At 36.2% G+C, this 21,854-nt stretch overlaps 1 protein-coding gene across 1 annotated transcript in view; it reads right to left on the reverse strand.

The window, feature by feature from the left end:
- Positions 1 to 21,854, reverse strand: part of CSRNP3 (cysteine and serine rich nuclear protein 3) — a gene marked incomplete at both ends in the record, with an annotated part of 167,630 nt that overhangs the window by 54,933 nt on the left and 90,843 nt on the right. The window contains one exon of the mRNA XM_082658556.1: positions 14,106 to 14,276. Within this exon, the coding sequence (XP_082514682.1) occupies positions 14,106 to 14,276 (171 nt within the window). The remainder of the gene's footprint in view (positions 1 to 14,105; positions 14,277 to 21,854) is intronic.

Genomic DNA, 21,854 nt, shown 5'->3' on the forward strand with positions numbered 1-21,854 from the left:
TCCCAAACTCATACCACATAAATAACAACATTCACAAGGATAATCCACCATAATCCTACTGTATACTTCTTTTTCCACCTCTAATACATTACCAAATCATTCTTTAAGCCCAACTCAAAATTTGGGTCTCCTAATAAACCTTTTATAATTAACCTCAGAGCATTTCCCATCCCTGTGAAGGCTATTATTTCTAGCACTCCATAATCCTTCCACATATATAATTTTCTCTGCATGGGCTGTACACAGGGCAAAGAGGTGAATGGATAGCAAACATGTCCTGATGCTGGCTTCACAATTATATGAAATGGTGTAATCTGTGTAAATGTCAATTTGTTTAGTTCTTGGTTCATACTGTCTTTCTGCTGCTATTGCCCCTAAATAACAAAGGTGCCTAACTTTGTGAATTTCAGAGTCCAATTAAATGAAAGAACTGTTTGGGTGCTGTTAGTAAATATTCGCTAACACTGATGACAATGAGAGCTATGTTAATAAGATAACACACTTCAATTTCCAAGAGGGGGAAAAAGACACTCTTAGTTTTTCAAGCATCTGCTTAAAGATAGCATAGCAAATGACCTATCACAACTGTGCTGAAAACTCACAGATGGAACATTTTTGTTGGTATATCATATGGGACTATGATCTGTGTACAAAGATCATTGAGCACCACACACTTTGAACTCTGTTTTTCTGTTGCTGTGGAACATTTTCATTTATTTGTCCTCTAGCCCATTTCTGTAGAATTGGAGAATAGACAGTGTAGCTATATGATCAGAATTGGGGGTAGCCTGTGTCAGCGGAGGAGAAGGAAGCTGATGCAGTTGTCAGTCTGGAATTGTGCCTGATATTCACACTCAAATTCTAACTGAGCTAACTGACCACAAATCAGACAAAAGCTTACAGCATAAAAAGACCTGAAATGGTTGAGAAACATAAGAGAAAAGCCGGATTATTTTTTTTAATATTTAAATATCTATAAATTATTGCCCAGATTATTTTTTCATTTTAGTGTAATGAGTGGCTTTCCCCTCTATTTCTTACAGTTTTAAGAATTTGTAATGAGTCAATATTTATGAAAATTAACAAAATACCATTTTCTCAGTTAAGAAACACTAAAATTTTATACTCAGGGCATTCAAAAGGATAAAGGAAAAGTGCAAAATAATTTTTAAATGCACAAAAAACTGCTGGGTTTAACAATAATCATAGAGCTAACCAAGTAGTTAACAACTGGCTCTCCATAAAAATACATTTATTTATATAAAGAATGCATAGCCCATGATTTACAAATAATAAAATATAAATATTCTTTATTGTAATTCTATTTAATCAATTGATTCTCACAGAATCAATTATTAATTGACTTTTGCCTAATTTTTGTATCTATCACCAACTTCTGGTTGCAACTGATAGATGAGTGTAGTTAGATATGAATACTGATTGATATTTTCATTTAAGTAAATGGGTAAAAGGAAAATGAAATATCAAAAACATGTTGAAACTTCACTCATTCATCAATGACATGAATGACTTCTCTCCTAAGTAGAATAATAATTTTTGATGACTAGAAGAATATTCACGTTTTTGTGCTATTCACAATGTAAAAGGTACAGAAATGATATAATTTTAATTTGCATTTTTCACATTTTTTCCATCGCTCTTCCATTGCACAATCTACAAAACAATAAATGCATAGCCCTGATGTGTGGTATTTGCCAATTTCTGTGGAGTAAATAACTCCATCATGGCTGGCAAGTAAATATAATTTTATTTCAATATAATATTTATGGGAATAACTCAAAGTACAAAATAAACATACAAGCAAAAGCAAAACAGCTCTTATGATAACCATCAAAACAGTGTAAAACAGTATTGTTAGAATTTCACTGTTTTGATGATTATGGTGACATTTTTAAGATTATTTAAAAATCAAAATGGAGTAACTATGATTCAGGCATCCAAAATGGAGCCGGGTTACCATTGTAGATGTGGTTTCAGACCCATTCCTGCATCACTGAGAACTTGAATTTTCTCTAAACTGTATCAAACTGAAGGACACCACCAGCCATTTTCAAAACAATATCTGCTAGCAGCTGCTAGCTGCAACCTTGTAGTTTCAAAGTCCCACCTCCACCTTTGCAACTATGTAATCATTTCAGATGCCAAACAAATCCTTGCTTAACAAGCACCCTTAGTTCTTGCCAGCTCCAGTCCTAATTACTGACAAACAACTTATGGAACCTTGTAGTTTTTTTGCCGTTGTAAGCCTTCCCCATTTTGTAGTCCTAGCAAACACAATTCAAGTGCTTCTTAAATCTGTTGTCTCCCAGGCTGCAGTCTTAACAAACCCCAAATAAATTCCTCTTTATTTCAATCAGGTCTCCGTTTCTGAAAATTTGGTTACCATTACAAGCAATATTTTCACCCATATGTCCTCAAAACTTTGGACAAATGAATGCAGCTTATATAATACTCTGACATATACTCCTTTACACATGCATAGTTCTATTATTCAAGAATTCTAAGGTAATTGATTTTGCTACTCTATACAAAACACAAATTTGAAAATTGGAGAACTAAACGATTACCAAGAATAACCACAAAAATAATATTTAAAAAATCTTTGCATGTGGCAAATTTGTATTTAATATTTTGGCATGCATCTTGTGGTTTTTTAAGTATTACACAGACAATATAAAGGTAGTCTTTATTAAAAGCAAGGGCATATATGATAAATTATAAATGTTTTTACTTTTTAGGCAATACTAATAAAAGCTGTATAATGAAGACTTTCTTGAATTAATGATTTTATTTTATACTTAGAAAATTAAATCACACCCACATAGATTTCTGCAAGGGTTAAATTCAAGCCTAGATTAAGAAGCAAATCAGAGAAGAAAAAGATTTCATTGAGCATGTCCTTTGAGGCTTCCATAGAAAGGGAAAGGTGCATGGTTAAGAGTGGAGGCACTGGAAGGAAGCTGGCCAGGGTTTGAATGTGGTTCTGCCACTTATTAAAAACAGGACCCTGAGGGCTTCCCTGGTGGCGCAGTGGTTGAGAGTCCGCCTGCCGATGCAGGGGACACGGGTTCGTGCCCTGGTCCCGGAAGATCCCACATGCCGTGGAGCGGCTGGGCCCGTGAGCCATGGCCACTGAGCCTGCGCGTCCGGAGCCTGTGCTCCGCAACGGGAGAGGCCACAACAGTGAGAGGCCCGCATACCGCAAAAAAAAAAAAAAAAAAGAAAAAAACAGGACCCTGAAAAACGTCACTAACCTTCTCTGAGTTCCAGTTCCTTCATGTGAAAAATTAGGATTAAAAGTAATAGGCATTAACTGTATAAATGCATGTAAAGTATAGCAGTAAACATCATTTTTTTAAATCTCGCATTTCTTTTACCATTTGAAAGGAAACCCACCCTTCTTGCCAGGTTGCAATGGACTCTGCCTCTTAACTGGAAACTTTAAGAGATGCTAACTGGAACAGTAGCAATTGGTTTTTTAATACACATTCTTATTTATTACTTGTTTGCTGTCTGTGCTTCGGGCCTGAGCCAAGCACACGCCTCTACCCTATGATGCTTTTCCTGCTTACTACCCTTTTCCTTTCCTAATCCCATATTCTGAGTATATAAGTATACATTTTCAGTGCAATCGACTGCATTATCTTCTTTCTCCCTCCCTTCCTCTCCCCTCCTTCCTTCCCTCTCTGACTTTTAAGCCTCAAGTTACTATCCATTTCTTCTAGTAAATTGTCCTTGATAAATGTTATAGAAAATTTTCCAGAAATACCTGTGCCAACACTTATTTCTCTGTCCTGGTATTTACACAAAAGTCACACTCTCTTGATGTTCTGATGGTATCTAGAATTCAGGAGAATAAGTCCAAAAGACATCAAACACCTGCTGTGACTATTTCCCGTAAATCCTATCCTAGAGTGCACCCATAAAAGCTCTCACGTTTCCATTAAGATGGTCTACAAGAGAGCTCTGCAAATGGCTGATGCTAATGAGATCATAGATATTTTTAAAGCCTGATGTGGTCAATCAACGGGGAGGCAGCTGACAAGACACCCTCTTCTCTGCAGCTCTGAAGCACTTCCTGCGGGGAAGTGGGCCTGGCTGGGAGGTGCCACAATGCCCATCCTTACACCCTCAGTCATAACAACGTCAGCAACTCTTCTTCCCTGTTCCTTTTACTCTAAAAAGAAAATGTCATTCAGAAAAAGACTAAGTGCTTCAGCTTCAGAAAAACCTAAGAGGACAAAATTCTGACTATCTGCCCTGCAATTTAAACACAAAGGAAAGAGTTAGTCAGCCAATACAGCTTATTTACTTTGAACCCAACCCATGTAATATTTACTGAGTGTCTCTCATTTGAAATGGAATCTATGTGCTATTTTATTAATTAACAGTAGATTATACTATATTTCCTAAACAGTTAGGAGATGTTTTCAGAAATCTGAGAAGTGATGCTCGAATGAGAAAGACTGTTAATGCTGTTTTCAACAATAATTATGGGAAACAATATGATATAATAATACAGAAGTACAGGTTCCAGAGTCACACTGACATAAAGACTAAAAGCTGGCCCCACTACATATTAGCTTTGTGATTCTGAGCAGCTACTTAAAATCAGCATCAGATGCTTCATAGGTTATGCTAATTAAGATAACATACATAAAATGTAAGTGCAGTCCCTCGCACTGAGTGTTTAATGAAAGTTCAATAAATGGCAGCTAGTACTGCTATGACTATTATTCTGAACCCTTATGACTTTTTAGGACTAATGCCAGCAAGAGTGGAGAATATACTTTGGAAATTCTTACTTCCATAGCTGTTGTGTTGAATCTCATGATATCCTCTGAATAATGTTCCAATGCCTAGGCCAGGAGTAGCAAACAGGTAGTTAGTAAACTGAATACAACCTCAAGAAGAATTTCATTGGATTAGACAGGTTTATTGTTATGATTGTTACCATTAAGTCTAATTCCTTTTAGGGAGGTATACTCTAGATCCGCCATACCTTCATGTCATACACCTGGATGCTTTCTCACAGTTCTATGACTTGCCTGGTTCTGAAGATATTTGGATTTGCATCTCTAATCTATATCTTTTCCAGACTTCTCTCCCAGCCTACCAAAACCACAGCTATCATAAGTCTCCTTTCCTCTGGAGAGTTATTCTCTGCATAGGTAGTTTTCCAAAATAACTGTTAATAAAATTTGTGTTGTCCCTCATTGGAACCATTATCATCATCATAGCTAACACTTCTTGGGCACTTACTAAATATGAAGTACAATGTAAAGCATTTTGCCTATATCGCCCATTTAAGCCACCATTAAACTTATAATGTAGATACTATTTTTTATTGGTATTTATAGATGAGGAAACTAAACATCAGAGATACTACCTTACTTGCCCCTGAGTAGACAATCTTTGATGAGAATATAAGCAATTTCAGTATAGACATTACATTTTTAACTACTAGATAGACTACATAGGCCACCTATATGTGGAATTTTTTTTTTTTTTTTTTTTTTTTTTCCGGTACGCGGACCTCTCACTGCCATGGCCTCTCCCATTGCGGAGCACAGGCTCCGCGCCCACGGCTCACGGGCCCAGCCGCTCCGTGGCACGTGGGATCTTCCCGGACCGGGGCATGAACCCGCGTCCCCTGCATCGGCAGGCGGACTCTCAACCACTGCGCCACAAGGGAAGCCCTGTGGATTTCAATAGACATTCCAAAGGAATCATCCCAAAGCGATTACATTAATGGTGGGAATTCCAATTATGTGGTAGAAGATATTTTAGGACAGAAAAGCCTCTTAAAGTATACTGCCTAAATGCCTGTACATTCTGTGGACAAGTAGGGTTGACCCTATCAATATTAAAACACAATTAGCACATAAATGAGACAAATGTAGATATTTAGTTTTATAAATAACATTCCATGGCTTCAAATGACTATGCATTTTAAACATATTCCAGATAAATCATTCCTTCCAATGCATCATTCTTTTGCAGCTTTCTTTAGAAATTTTTAGCTAGAATATTCCTTTGTGGTAATGAGATGTTCTGGAGTGTTCACTTATACATCTCAGATAAAGACAGCTTTGAAGATAATTTTTAAAATTGTAAGTACATGAATATTCTATTTATTCTCCAACATTTCACTGTCAACAGAACAACATACACAACTCCTTATTCCAACCATCATTACTTAATTTTACTCAGTCCTTATGAAACTGTCTTTTTTACAGTTCTAATGTACTATTCTTTGAGTGCATTATCCGTTTAATCAAGACAGCCCAAAATGTCACCAATTAAAATAACCCACATGATTGTCTTCTTTTTGAGGGGTGGAACCTACAAACTAAAAGCACCAGATGGAATATTCTATTGGACTTGTATATAGGTACACTAATAGTACACAAGCATAAACACTGAAAGCACAAAGATGTCCTCAAATACAATACTATAAATAACTCAAGCAAAAAAGACTACCAGAGGCATATTATATTTGGAGGGAAAAAGGATTATCTGAATCTTATGCAATTTAAAATACCTTAAAATCAATCTATTTTCACATTTTTCAAATGAAAAAACATGATATAATCACGGTCAGAGCTACTTGTAATAGAACTAAAACTAGATTGAGAATCTTCTGACTCCTTGGTTGTGGCTTTTTCAGTTACAACAAATTGAAGGAATTTGCAGTAGAGTCTCATTCTCACAAATTCACCTGATGCACTAGGGAAAGCAAAATCATAGCAAACGTAAATATTTTTCTTTTACAATAGCTCCCACACACAAGCAGCTACTTTACTGATAAATAAAGAAACAATGTTCTGTATTAACACCATAGAAGAGGCAAAAATGTTATGTGGGATTTACTGTATATACACTATAACAGTGTATAGTGTTAATATTTTGCATACTTATTTTAGATTGCTCCTTTTAAAATATAAGTGAAAGTGAGAAAGTACAGCTAAAGCAGCCACCACCCCTTCTTATATCCTTTCTCTCTAGAGGAACCAATCCCCACATTGTTGTGTATCAGCCCTTCCTATGTATATTTTTACTTCCATAAAATAGAGTGTTGTCTGTGTGTTTTAATTATGTAAGTACTGTCTTATTTGCAACTTGTGTATTTCACTCAACAGTGTGTGTGTATATATATATATATATATATATATACACACACACACACACGTACGTTGTATACATATATATAAACCTGACTCTTCAGGTCAATCTGTTATCCAATATTTATTAAGTGCCTACTAGATACTAGGCATACAAAGACTGAGTTCCTGCCTTTGATGAGCTTACACTCATTCCTTTAAAACTCATTTTGACGGCTCTGCTTAAAGGTAGAATGTAAGGACATGCAGATAAGGACAAATAGGAAGGTAGCATTCACAGTGAAGGCAAGGTGATCTGTTGAATATGAGGTAGGAGGTGGAGGGACTTGATGAGTCTGATGAACACTCTGCTCTTTGAGATAGAAAAGAAAATGACCGTGGGCACCTTAGGAGGATGTTTTGTGGCAGTAACAGGCAGCTGAGTTTGAAAACATACAGTTTCGTCATTTTCTCCAAAACTTCCTTAAAGTGTTCGGATGTTTTGAATAAAAAGGAAATATGGAGTGAAGGATATGGGAGGAAAATGGTTGAGTCCAAGACTCCAAAAAAAAAAAAAAGCTGAAATAATGGAGCAAATGTAAAGGGTGGAGTGGAAAGATATGTAAAGACAAGACGTGGGTGTTATGTTGGGGGAAAACAGGATGAGGTAAAAAAACTGGGTAGGGGGAGAAAGGAAGTGGAAGGAAAACAGGTTATGGTCTGAGTTTGGAACACTGAAATTTGATATTTTGGTGATAGAGCTGTACTAGTTTATAGAACTATCCTGGGTGAAGCTGTGGACGTAAGCAGCTATATGGAGTGGAGGTGAAGGACGTGAATAGAATGGAAGACTCCAGAATAGAGGTGGTCAAGGAAACATGAGGCTAATGGTTCAATGAGTTCAACATGGCTACTGACATCATGGCTTGGTGGGCAAAACTGAGATGGAAAGAAGTTAGAAAACCATTGCCAAAGGTTTTGAATGTTGGTGAAATACCAGGAGATTCAGGCAAAGAGGATGAGTATCATGAGAGACGTGGTAAAGTGTTCATGGAGAAAGAAATATTTGATATGAGCCTTGTAGCAGGTACATAACTTTATAGTTAGAGATTGAGAGGCAGAGTAGAAGACATTTCAACCTGAAGGATGGTCTAAGTAAGGTCAGAGGAGGCAGCAATGGTTGACTATTTCTGATTTATCATACTGGATCTCTCAGATCTCTCAGATGAAATGATCTGAAAATAATTCCACTGTATCAGCCAATGGCTTTTATAGTACATTCAAGTGAGTATTTTCCAAATGGACCACTAACTCGTATCTATTTCCTCCACTCGTAATTGTGCCAACTACTTAAACTCCCACATTTCCACTAAACTAAACTTAATACTTAATGACTCAACTGGTCCATGTCTGGTGTTCAGATAGGGACATGACCTAGTATAATAGATCTGCAACTGGTTCCAGGTCTGATCTCACAAGGCCAGGCTATTTGGTTCTTTTCCAACATAAGGAGCTGCAGAGTCAGAGTCTGGAGATGTCTTAATTTAATAGCTCATCAGAGGTGCCTTGACCTACGCTGCTTATCTTTTCCCACTTGGTGTCTGCTCTAACTTAAGATGCTATTTTGATCCTTGTTCTTAGAACCATATTATTACAGGGTAGTAAGGAGCTTTTGAGGGTCATGTGGTCCTAAGTCCTGCTCAAAGACTTCCCTAAAATTTCTATGTTCAGTTTCTGCCTTAACACTCCTCCATTGTTTGAAAAATCACTGATCTAGGGATAGATTGCTATGTTTGTCTTTGCTATAGTAAGTTCTCAAATTAATACCACAATGCTGAGTAGACATGATCTGTCACTGTATCTCTGAGTTGTATTTATTACTTGTAGTCTATCATTTTGACATGTCTGAAAGCACCTACCACAGAGACTGTAACATAAGATACACTATATTTGTCAAAACTGAATCTAGATTTTCAATGCATTTTAACTGCTTGGTAAAGAGAATAGATATGTTTCGGTCATACTTCCACTACAAAGTTTCATGTCAAGATCTGATTTCTTTTGATTTTTTGTCTCTAATCCCACTATGAAATGTGCAGTCATTGTGAGGGAAATGACATTGGAGGAAGACTGTGACTTGGGTGCACATGGCAGCGTATTTATGCCTGTTTATTCAGAGAGAAAAGAGAGGGAAGTAAGAAAGAAAGGAAGGAAGGAGGGAGGAAAACATTAAAATCTCAGCCATTGGATAAATTAATAATATATCTCTGAATGTTAATTTCTACTTTTATAAAATGGGTACAATAATGGCTCCTAATCACACAACAACTTTAGGATATCAAATGAACCCAAGAATGTGAAAGTGTAAATTAGAAACTCTTATCCCTATATAAGACATACACTACCTGTTTTCGTGTGCAATTTAGAATACCTATCATTTTGCCTTTTGATATTTCCACTTCCTAAATACTATATATTTATCTGTAGAAACACTCTGTTTCAGGAAAAATGTGTTCCTTTCATCATACAGCTTCTCATTACTCGTGTGAAGCGCCAGGAACCTTGAGAGGGCAGAAAAAAAAAATCATTCCAGCTTCTCTGTAGCTCTCCTTTTGACAGCACTCAAGTACAGGCTGATTGGCTATAGAGCCACAGGGATTTGATGAAACAAAGTGTTCCACAGCAATACAGAATCCAGCTACTTCTATCTCAAGGGAAGTATAAGATATGACCTTGGTTCATTGCTGGTAAGTATGCTAGTTGCCTAGCAAAACTCAAAAGTCCAAGGTAAAAGCCATATGCCTTTACTGATTTATATTTCGAAGCTTTTACTATCATAATGTGATGTGCTGCAAGTTGAATAGCTTATAGAAAGCTTAGGATAGATGGAATTTTCTACTACCATAGCTGCTGACTTGTACCACACAGTTTTATCAATTCCTATATTTGCAATGATAACAAAATGTTATGTTATACAATATGTTAATGCTTATAAAGCACTGAGTGCATCTGACATTTTAAACTTGAAAGATGAGCTCATGATGAGTGAGATTTAAATAACTGTATCTTAAAAGATCTCAGTGTGAAGCTAAATTTGGTTTCCTAATACTACACAAATTTGATAGTCATCAAAAATCCTTTTTTACTCTAAGGTAACTACTTTTTTTCTTGAAAGTAGAAAAATATATTAAAGAAATAAGATTCATCAATAACAATATTTCTAAAAATGTATGTTCATAGATTCATATGCAGATAAGATCACTGTACTTTAGCTGAAAAAATAAATAAAACATTTTATAAAAATTTGTGCATCAATTTGGGGCTAGCAAATAATCTGAAATACATTTCTAGAAACAAGAAATCTTTTAAACTATTTCTTTTACATTGGTTAACATGTTCAGATCTTTTATAAAGCAAATATTTGAGGGAGAATTTTTGATTTTGGGGGTTTTTTCTCTCACTTTTTCTTTTTTTCCTTCTCCATAATGTGAATATGGTGAACTAAACAGACTATTAAATCAAAAAGGCACTTTTTATTAAATCAATCATTTAATTATCTTTAAAAATCATGAAAAATCTCCACCAGATTTCATTTAATACAAAGTTAAATCAGCAATTTCATAAACTAACCATTGCCAACTATCACTGATAATAAATAATGAGTTGAAAATTTCAATAAATTCTTGGGCATCACAAAATATTTCTATTTTCTTCAACAGGAAAAATAACATCTGTTGGACATAACTCATAAAAACCCTTTACTAGTTAGCTGAAGTATTGCATGATTTAGCTGATCATGCCATTTGCTTACATAAACACAATCAGAACTACAGTTATCATTTTAGTTTAAATTTAAAATTTCTTTGTTGTGGGATGTATAAATATTAACTGAAATAAAAATTAATAAATATGAAAATTAATCTATCATTCTAATACTTCAACAAATCAAATCGTTTTCAGTTTTTAAAGCACCTTACCATTCTTTGCCATTATGATACAGAGACTTTCCCTGACAGTGTAGGTAAAATTTTGTGTTCTGCTTTTCTTAACATAATCTCCTGTCTTCATACCTATCATGTAAATTAATTAATTGTATAAGCTACCATAACTTAATGCATCATTTCCCCACTCTTAGACATGTTACCTTCCTCTTCCCTGCCCCAGTTCCCATTTTTTGTTATTTCCCTCAAGAACCAACATTTTCAGTTATGCACTTTTCCCCATGTTTTTGATGTTTCCCCCTTCAGATAAATTCTCTGAAGTACAGACTTATAGATATGAATATCATTATGGCTCTTATATTTCCAAAGTGCTAAACAGACACTTTTATAAATTTCATTGCCATCAAAAGCAATATGGATGTATGCAAAATTTGTACTGCGACCTTCACCAGCACTTAGGTATTAGTATTTTCTGTTGAAGGGAGGAACACTAATTTCAAGGAGATGAAATTTCCATGATTTCATACTAATGAAATCTCATTAGTATTATTTTAATCTGTGTTATTACTACTGGTGTTAAATGCTTCAAAATATTTGCTAATCATATTTCCTATCATGTAGATTATGTTTGGGGGTGTGTATCTTAATTTATATAAAAATTTATGTGTTTTTTTATTCGCTATTCAGACAGTAACGCTTTACCATATTAACTATTAACTGCAAATATTTTTTTTCCAATATAGATTATTTTACTTTGGGATTTTTGGGGATCAGGTATGTTTAATATTTTTATATAAATATGTTAAGTATTTTGCAATGTAACTTTTTTATGTTACTTCAACACTCAGATAACAATCCTACCAAATATGAAACTTCCCCTGTGATTTGATTTTTAAAAATATTTGTCTACTTAATCCATCTGAAATGTATTTTGGCAATGTTGTGAGATGTGTTATCTAAATTTTTCTTTTTCAAACTCTAATACCAAAACCATTTATTAAATACTCCTTTTCCCATTGTTTTATAATGCCCTATTCATATACACTTGTGTGTGTGTGTATATATATATATATATATATATATATATATATATAAAATTCTTATCTATACTATGTTGAGATTTTCTCTATTTTCCTAGATCTAACATGGTACCGAAAATGTTAAACTATATAATTTTCTACTATTATTTGATATCTGGAGTGGCTTTTCAACATTTATGGCTTCTTTTAAAAAATATCCCTTTATTCTCATTAGCTTATTTTTCCAAATGGATTTTTATTATTCCATCACCTTCTAAGAAAATCCAGTTGAAGGTTTTATTGAGATTATCCTTTTATATTCATAAATTAATGTGGAAAGCTTTAACAGATTTACCTTTATAAATGTTTACCAGAAACATAACCTGTCTCTTCATTAATTCCAGTATTCTTTTCTAACTCACAATAAATCACATTTTAAAGATATGTCCAATATTACATAACTAAAGGGCAGAGTGAGATAATGGAAAAGGTGAAGGCTATGGGGTGGAACACATAAATATATGGACATATATATACGTGTGTGTGTGTGTGTGTATATATGTATGTCTAGGCTTTAATCCTGTGTGATCTTGGGCAAGATGTTTAGCCTCTTTGATCCTCAGTCATTTCCTTCGTAAACTGAAAGTAATGGTACTTCCAGGATTGCTATAAAGAATAGGAATAATGTATATAAAACTACTGAATCACAGCATGTACCCAGTAAATGTTAGCTATGAGAATAATTTTTAATATAACATGCGCTTAGTACTTGACATTTTATAAAGTTCCTTCATATGTATTATCTCACTTGCTCTTTGATCTTCACAGAACCCTGTCAGATGATGATGTTGTTGTTATTATCACTGTTAATATTAAGGCCAAATAGGTAAACATATATCTTCTTTTGAATCAAAACACAAGCTCATTTCACATCATAATGATATATGTAAATGTATTTGAAGATCACCTACATCACACAATAACCTTGTCCCTGAATATTTGATGATTTTTTCCTGTTATAATAAGTGTAGTTGCCCTTTCATTATATTTTCTATTAATTTTGCTTGCTTAAAGGAATGCTGTCGATTTTGTATGTTTGTTTTGTGTTCAATAGTTTTACTGAGTTCCCTATTACCTCTTAAAAATATGGTTAATTCTCTTGGTTTTCTGCGTTGTCACATTTCCAAAATAAATTTTATGTTATGGAATCACATATTAATAAAATCAGCTACTTAACTGAAAAATAAAAAAACTAAGACTAGTTATCTATCATATCATATTAAAATCTTCCTGTTGTAAATATAAATTCAAGATTATTTAGCTATTAATAGTCAGTTTCCTTTAGCCTGTAGATTGTATTTCCTTACAAAATCTTCCTGTCAGTCCTTCAAACCTCACCTTGTCTGACAGGAAGGAGTGATGTTACAGTGTGGCAGAAAAAGGAAAAAGAGAAAGCATACACCTTTTTTTCCTTTGTGGGCTTTAAATATTATTCTTAAGGATAAGAGAATAAAGGGATGAGTGGAAAAGAGGTATACACTGCACTCGCACACTTGGGAGAGTTTTGCTGCTTTTTCATTTCTTAACGCATGGTTGGCTATGCTCTTTCCCACTGAACCTAGAACTTCCACTGCCAAATACATCCTCCTCACTTTATGTTTTCCTCCTAGAATATCATTTCAGCTATGGGAGGATACATATTTTTGTGCCTGGACTTGTCCTTCCCCATCTACTGTTGGAGTAGGGTGCTTCCTTTGAAAAGTAATAATAATAAAATGTCATTTTTTCCATTGAATCAGTTGGTTAACACTATCAAATAATCCACTCCCAAAAGCATTCTAAATAAAGGAACCCACTGATGCCTCAGAAATATTTCATTTTTACTTAATCATGTTTTGTTTTTAGCTCAACTGTAAAAACAAAAACAAACTAGTAATAAAAGTTAAAAAATGACCAAGATGATACAATTATTTTCACTGTAGAAGCAGACAATCGGTTTCAGGTATAGTTTCCATACTCACGGGGAAAATGATTAGAAGTGGATGGATTGACACTGTCCCCACTGTCAGCACTTTCACTGCTGGAAACTTCATCATCTGATTCCCGCACAGAGGAGCAGGGGGAGGAGCCGTCAACTTCTTCAAACTTCCTCTTTAAAATTCCACTCATCGCTGCAGCGCTGTCACATGTACCTGTAGCAGGAACGGGAGCAACGAAGCATTGAAATATCTGACCGCTGATGTGCAGCCAAGGTCCCGGAGTCATTTTTATGTGGCTTTTTATACATGAGCTGAGCTTTCCCTTGAAAGGATCACTAAGCAGTTTTTTAAAAAACATTTACAAATTAACAAAAATTAAATTAAATATGAGCAGTTGACCATTTGCTTACCAAAATGTATCAACTTTTTTAGACATAGTTCATTTTAATGCAATACCTTTATTCCTTTTTGTTGGCAAATTGAGAAAATCCACCTAAGTCCATAAGATTCTGTATCAAAAATAAACACCAATGTTCCCCAAAGTCCTAAATGATTGCTGGAAGGAACACATGTAAATATGCAAAAACTTCGTACTCAAGTTTTAAAATGTAAGAAACCTAATTAGCTGAGCACTATATGAAATCAGGTCTAAATTTTAGGTAGTTTCCATTGAAATATTACAATAAGGTGAAGTATGTCCCTATGACACCTGGTTGCTGAAGCTGCTGCTACTGTTTCGGAAACCTCCTAAGGCTAGTTAGTTGGGACGTAGCACTAGTTGGGTGGGAAGAGTGAGGTGTGGGTAGTGGATACGGTTTCTCCTAAATCCTTTCTCTAGGATGAATGGGTTTTCCCCTTTCCTTGAGCTGCCCTTTCTCTACCTTCCCCATTTACCTTGACATATACACAGTCAGCTGAAGGGCATAAACTTTCCTTGCAGTGTAAGAATATTTTCAGGAATAACTTATATATAAATTAGCTTAGATATATGTGATGGTCTTACATTGTTAAATTAATTTAACTTAGCTGAAAGTATTGCTAAATTGATTCCATGCATTCTATCTTCCATCTCATTATGTCAGCTGATTTTAACTCTCTTTTGAGTTCTTAGTTACATTATCTAGGCACTGCCCTCAGAAATCTCTGTAATAACCCCTTCTCCGTGCAGATCACAGAGCAGGCAGCCTGACCAGATCCCCTTAGCTGGGCGAGTTTTCCAAATTTTAATTCAGTAGTTTTCAAGGTCTACTACTGGGATTAGCAGCATAAGCATCACCTGGGAGGGAAATGCAAATTCTCTCTCTTTTTTTTTTTTTTGCGGTACGCGGGCCTCTCACTGCTGTGGCCTCTCCCGTTGCGGAGCACAGGCTCCGGACGCGCAGGCTCAGCGGCCATGGCTCACGGGCCCAGCCGCTCCGTGGCATGTGGGATCCTCCCGGACTGGGGCACGAACCCGTGTCCCCTGCATTGGCAGGCGGCCTCTCAACTACTGCGCCACCAGGTAAGCCCCTAAATGCAAATTCTCAAGCCTCGTTCCAGATCTACTGAATCAGAAACTCCCAGAGGGTAGGGCCTAGCACTCTGCTTTATGAAGCCCTCCAGGTGATTCTGATACATCCTCAAATTGGAGGGCCATTTGTCTAATTTCTAATCTGTTCTCCAGTAGCTCCTTCCTTGGACTTTTCCTTCCTTGGACTTTTCCTTCCTTGGGTGTGTCCACACACCAGCCCTAGAGAGTTATATAACCCAGCACTCAATTCCTAGTCAAAATCTTCTTGGTCCGCCACTGGTGTGAATTCTATAAGTACAGTATTAGATGTCTGTTAAGTATCATTAATTTCAACTTACTTTACTCATCTATTCACGTGTTTAGTAACTGGTATGCAAATGATTGCCTCCTTGGGTGGAGTAGGGGATACAAAAAGGAGTAGAATGTGTTACCTGCTCCCAAGGAGCAAGCATCCACTATGCTGGGCTGCATGGAATTGAGAATAACCTGCAAATTCATGTTCTACTGCCTTGTTTTACTACTTTATGTCTTTTTCACGACTTATATTAACAATAGAGATAACTGATAGCAATAAGACGACACTACACTGTCTATTCTTTTGAGAATAAAATCTCTACTCTGACTGATTTTACCACTATTCAGATTAGCTTATTATTTTCTCCATCTTAAAGAGTGTGAAATGCATAAGATGTTCATGCATATCTGAGAGGGTGGAGAGAAAAACAGATATTTTAAGTAAAGTTCCTGAAAGAAAAGTAGGACAGGATATAAATTTTAAAATTGTTCACTTCAAACAAGATGCAAAGTAATTCATGAGGGAGAGACACCAAGACAAAATAATACAAAAAGGAAATCCGTGTTTAAAAAGTACATTTTTATAATAAGATATTGCAATAGGAACAGTTAAAAACCATGTCCTTAAGCTCTACTTTCCCATCTGACCTCCCCCAGCTTCCTTAAGAAAGGCAGATTTCTCAAGGATACCCAACAGGCCCAAAGGAAACTATATTCAAACATGGCAAAACGTGGTACGTGGTACTCTTCTCTTCCTTTCTCACCTCCTCAAGCACGAGAGGGGAAATTTTTGGAGGGATGATGAGGGAATTCAAAAGTCTCTTTTCCCTTTGTTATTACATTTGTACTGGCAAGACTTGAAGCAATGGAGTTGAAGGTTGGCTGTAATTTCTGTCTACATCTTTGAGACTGAAAGAGCCTGAGCTATTCCCAGGTCAAAGGGACAAAGGAACTGACTGTTTAAGGTGGGATTAGTATCTATGCTGGAAATTAAACATTCAAATAATTACAAGTGGGCATAACTTTAACTTATACCCATGAAACTGGTTAAGTGCTAAATTGCCTGTGCAGCAACCAAGCGAAACACCTATCTAGTTTCACAGCCTTTAAAAAACATTGTGAGCATAACAAGATGTCCTAACGAATTATGAGGGCCAAATGACCTATTGCTTACAAGTATATAAACCTTGATCAAGACCTAATAGTGGAATGGTAATGGGAGCATGTGGTTTTCACCTACAGCATCTATACTAGCTCACTAGGAAAGAAAAGAATACAAGAATTTAGGAAATAAAAATAAAAATAAAAGAAAGAAAAAAAAAAGAAAAACAAAGAGATCCTTAAACAAATACTAAAAAAAAAAAAGAATTTAGGGAAAAGACCCTGTTAATAAAGGAGTTGTATATACTTGGTTTGCTTGTACCCTGTATTGGTTCTCTCAGAATTTGAGGACGACAATAGGTGGCTAGCTAGGTATAGATGCAAGTGAGCAGAATCAATGCTTGTCCTGTGGCTGCCATAGCTCCTTAAATAGTCATTTAATAATATATTTTTGTTCCCAAAGACGAGGCATAATTAAACTTGGTAGGTATGAAGCCAGTGAAAAAGTGGTCAACATTTCAAGTTGGCAAACAGCATCAAAGCTCAAAGAACAGAAGATAAACCTGAACAGGCATTAATTTACTCTAAATATGATAAGCTGAGAATCTAAGTCTCGTTATCAGCCATTTAAACACAGCTACCATTTTCCAATTCAAGAAACACATGTTAGTCAAGGGTATCACCATTTCTCATTTGGACTAGGACAGTCACATCCTAATTATTCTCTCCCATCCACTACTGTTTGCTTTCAATGGGTTTTCCAGGTTGGAGGAACAATGATAAATTTAAATTGCAAATGTGATCATGGTCAGCAGCTTAAAACTCTTAAGTGGCTTTGGATTACCTTAGGATAAAGTTCAAAATCCTCAAAATGGCTTATAAAGTCCTTAACAATATACTCTGGCTAACTCTGGCTAACTTCATCTTCTTTTTGAGCCATTGGCCTTTTTGCCAATATTTCAGCACTAATAATAATTCAGTTTCTCTAACCTGCTTTTTCTCTCTGGAATCTAAGTCTTTTGATGTATGCATGATTCTTTCCGATCTACTTTTTGATTTCTTTTCCCACAGCACTTATCACCTCCTAAATCCATATTATTTATTTATGTATTTTTAGGTTTATTAATTATTTTTTTTTGTGGTACGCGGGCCTCTCACTGCTGGAAGATACCAGGGCAGGGATCTCTGAACTGATGTTCCAAGGGTCTAGAACAATGCTTTGTATCTAATAGAGGCTCGGTAAATATTTGTTTGATGAATGGATGAAACCCTTCTATTTCCATACTTTAATTATTTTGTCAGTGTCTATTTTCTCTGATAGACTAAAAGCTCCGTAAGCAGAATCATGTACATCTCATTCACCACTCTATCTCTCCTATCAAAATATCTGGCATATTTGATTAGATGAGAATTAAAATGAGATGAAATTGACCTCAAAGCGTCATATAATTTTTTTTTTTTTGCTTGCAAGCAACCCAAAAGCCAATTCTAGCTAACTTAAGCACAAAGACATCTGTTGGAAAAATACTGAACTAGTTCATGCAATCTAAGATAGAGCTGAAATGAAAAACTGAGGAACTGCAGGAATAAGGACAGCTTCTGGGATTATGGTTGTAGAAATTCCATGATCCTTTTTTTTAGAGCACCATAGTTACCAGGTTTAAGCCCAACAACTTCTACGTCTCACAGTTCAAGTTTAATGTTCCAAAGCATGAGCAACCTTTTAGCCCATTTTGGGTCAGGTGTCAGCCCTGCGACCATTCGACTACGTGGCCAGTAGACAAGGAGCCAGCCAATTTGCTATCACCTCAGAGAACCTCACTCAGAGGCTTCAATGAGTTCAATTGCATTTCAAAGCCAATATTCTTTCCTTGTCTAACACTGATTTATCTAATTTTTTCACTTATTAATATAGTCCGTTGTTGGGGAAGTTAGTAAAGTAGTCTTGTTCTGGCTTCAGAGGCGACTGGATAATGATGCTAAAGCTGACTGCATGCCTAACTGCTGAGCTACACCCAGGCCAGAATCAATAATAAACCCCTAGATAAGATAGAGCGTAAGTCATGGGACTTCTTTCACCTTGAGGGTCTGGCCAGCCCCTGGGGATCAAGAACATTCCAAAACTTATGAGTTAAGACCAAGGCATTTATGACAACAACCAGAGCTGCAAACCTGCAAGTAGGCTGATTGTTAGCGGCCTGCGGCCTGGTGCTAAACGCTGGGCTCCTTCGAGTGGCAAACTGAAGTCTCACCCGAGGGGTGGACCTTCTCAACTGGGACTCCAGATTGCTGTTCAAGGGACTTCCCAGCGCTCCTTGGACCTGGATGTAGGTGCTTCCCCAATTCGGTGATGTATATACCTCTGCCTTTACTATTCTTTCTTAGTTATACTATTCTTTTCTTAATTAGTATACTGTTATTTGTTAATTCAATAAACTCTCTCTAAATTCTTGTTTAACTGAGTGTAGAGAGGTTATTTTGCGAGCCAATCCTACAAACCTTGAAACCGGAAGTAAGGCTTTCGGCAAAACATCTATGAATTCAACACTTGGCCGGCTTCTCAGTTTGGGATTCCTCTTTCTCTACACCTAAGTGCCCTTTCTATTGCCAAATTCAATTAAGAACACTTTATTTTATTTTATTTTTCGTTTATTTTTATTTATTTTTTTTGCGGTACGCGGGCCTCTCACTGCTGTGGCCTCTCCCGTTGCGGAGCACAGGCTCCGGACGCGCAGGCTCAGCGGCCATGGCTCACGGGCCCAGCCGCTCTGCGGCATGTGGGATCCTCCCGGACCGGGGCACGAACCCGTGTCCCCTGCATCGGCAGGCGGACTCTCAACCACTGCGCCACCAGGGAAGCCCTGAACTACTTTATTTTAAAACTCTAATAAACATCGTGTAATTTTGGATACCTGTTATTCTTAATTATCATATACTATTTATTTCATATTTGTGTTAGATGTAAGAAGTCTCTGGACACATTTAAAGAAAGAGTAGTAGAAAAGTATAAATGTTTCCATTTCTCCTCAAAAAGATACTAATCAACTACACTAGATTTTCTATGGTTATAAGTAAATACAATTATTTTATTTAATATATTTCTGGAAAAAGTGTTGAAAACCAGAAGGCTGCAGGGTGAAGATAAGTAAGACACTGGATAAAAATGTACATTTTAATGCCTCTGGAAGAACTACTGAAGCTAAACTTTGGGTATTTGTTAGGACCTGGTTCATATCCCTCTCTTTTGACTGCCTAAAAATTTCATAGCTTTCCCAGGTAACCCATTGAGTTCTTACTATCCCATTTATATTCATCTAATGTTTAATCCTTTTTTCTTCTTACATTCTGTCCCTATTTCCCAATGTTTTGCTCTGCATTATAGGGAAATGACCACAGGAAAAATGCCTTAAGAGCATCATCAATCTCCTAGTTCTGAAGAGCAAGTTGTCTGATTTGGAGAAGAATCATTTTAAGGTTGCCAGATTTAGCAAATTAAAATATTTAGCAAATTAAAACAGGACACCCAGTTAAATTTGAATTTTAGATAAAAAAATAAATAGCATTTGAGATATCATTTTACTTATTATTTGTTGCTTATCTGAAATTTAAATTTAACTGGGCAGCCTGCATCTCTTCTCACAACCCTAACTGGTGCTCTTGGTGAGAAAGTAGAATGACTATAAAATCAACAAAACATCTACATAAAAAAATGCCACCTACCAACTGGAAATACCATACGTGAATATTCCTGTCCTTTACCAATCAGACAAAACCCAGTAAATAAAATATGTAAGGTTATTAGGGTGAATCAAGAGTTTATCAAACTATTGAAAAAAAGGTGAGGAGGTGGGAGACGGTTAATAGGCTTAGGGCAGGCATGGCCTATCACTGACACAGGAAAAAATGAATTTAAAAGGAAGTAATTCTGGCATGGCAAGAATTTCCTTATATGGTAATGAGGAGGTCTTTTTGGTGAGATGCTGTTTCTTCCCTGGCCTGATAAAAGAAAGGGTGGTGAGCTGTGAGTTCCTGGTTCATTTGACCTGGCATGTCCTTAATTCCAATGGAGGCTGCTTAAACCGGGAGCTTTACATGGTCCTCTCTCAGAAACAAGGGCGGTGTCTAGAGCCCCTCTGTTCACTTTTACCTGGGAGTCTGCGTATATCCTTTGCATTGCTTGCTTGCTAGTTTTGTAGTTGATCAAAATGAGAGCAACCTTTAACTGCAAAGGTCATTAACAAACACCCTTCTGCCTTGGTGATACGGCATACATCAAAGGAGCATGTTAACTGCATTATAACCTGACATGAAGGACGTTTCTTCATGATTTGTCAAAGAACAAAATCATCTATTTTACATCTTCATCAAATTCTTCCAGCAAGCACAAAAAGCTAAGAAACCATGACTGTTCTCTCCCAACGACTTTGATAAGCTCAGGCTCTTCGCCTTGAACAGGAAACACCAGTGTCAGGATTAAGTTGCATAGAAAAAGAAGCTTATTCTTCTTTACTTTCGTGCAGAATGGAAAACAATTTTGACGTTTCTTCTGGTTGCTTCACCAAATTCAAATGATGAGATGAGAAGTACTGCAAACAAGTTGATGAAAATACTGGTGTGTGGCTCATCTGTGATAGCAGGTGGGAGAAGTTGAGTTGGCAAAAGCAAGATTATTCACAATGTCACACTTCATCAACCAGATTGTCTACAGGGCTAGAGAGAGGATGAAGAGGACAGTTGCTCAATTGATGGTGTGTAGGTTTTATTCCAATACTCAACAAAAGAGAGCTTGGCTAAAAAAACATCATACTGTGTTACTTTTATTTTCTGGTGGGATATCATTAGTTATCCAGATGTGTTCCTAACTATCAGGATACAATTTTAAACGA

This window comes from Grampus griseus (genome assembly GCF_964374135.1).
Source record: "Grampus griseus genome assembly, chromosome: 7".
In the NCBI taxonomy this organism is placed as follows: domain Eukaryota; kingdom Metazoa; phylum Chordata; class Mammalia; order Artiodactyla; family Delphinidae; genus Grampus; species Grampus griseus.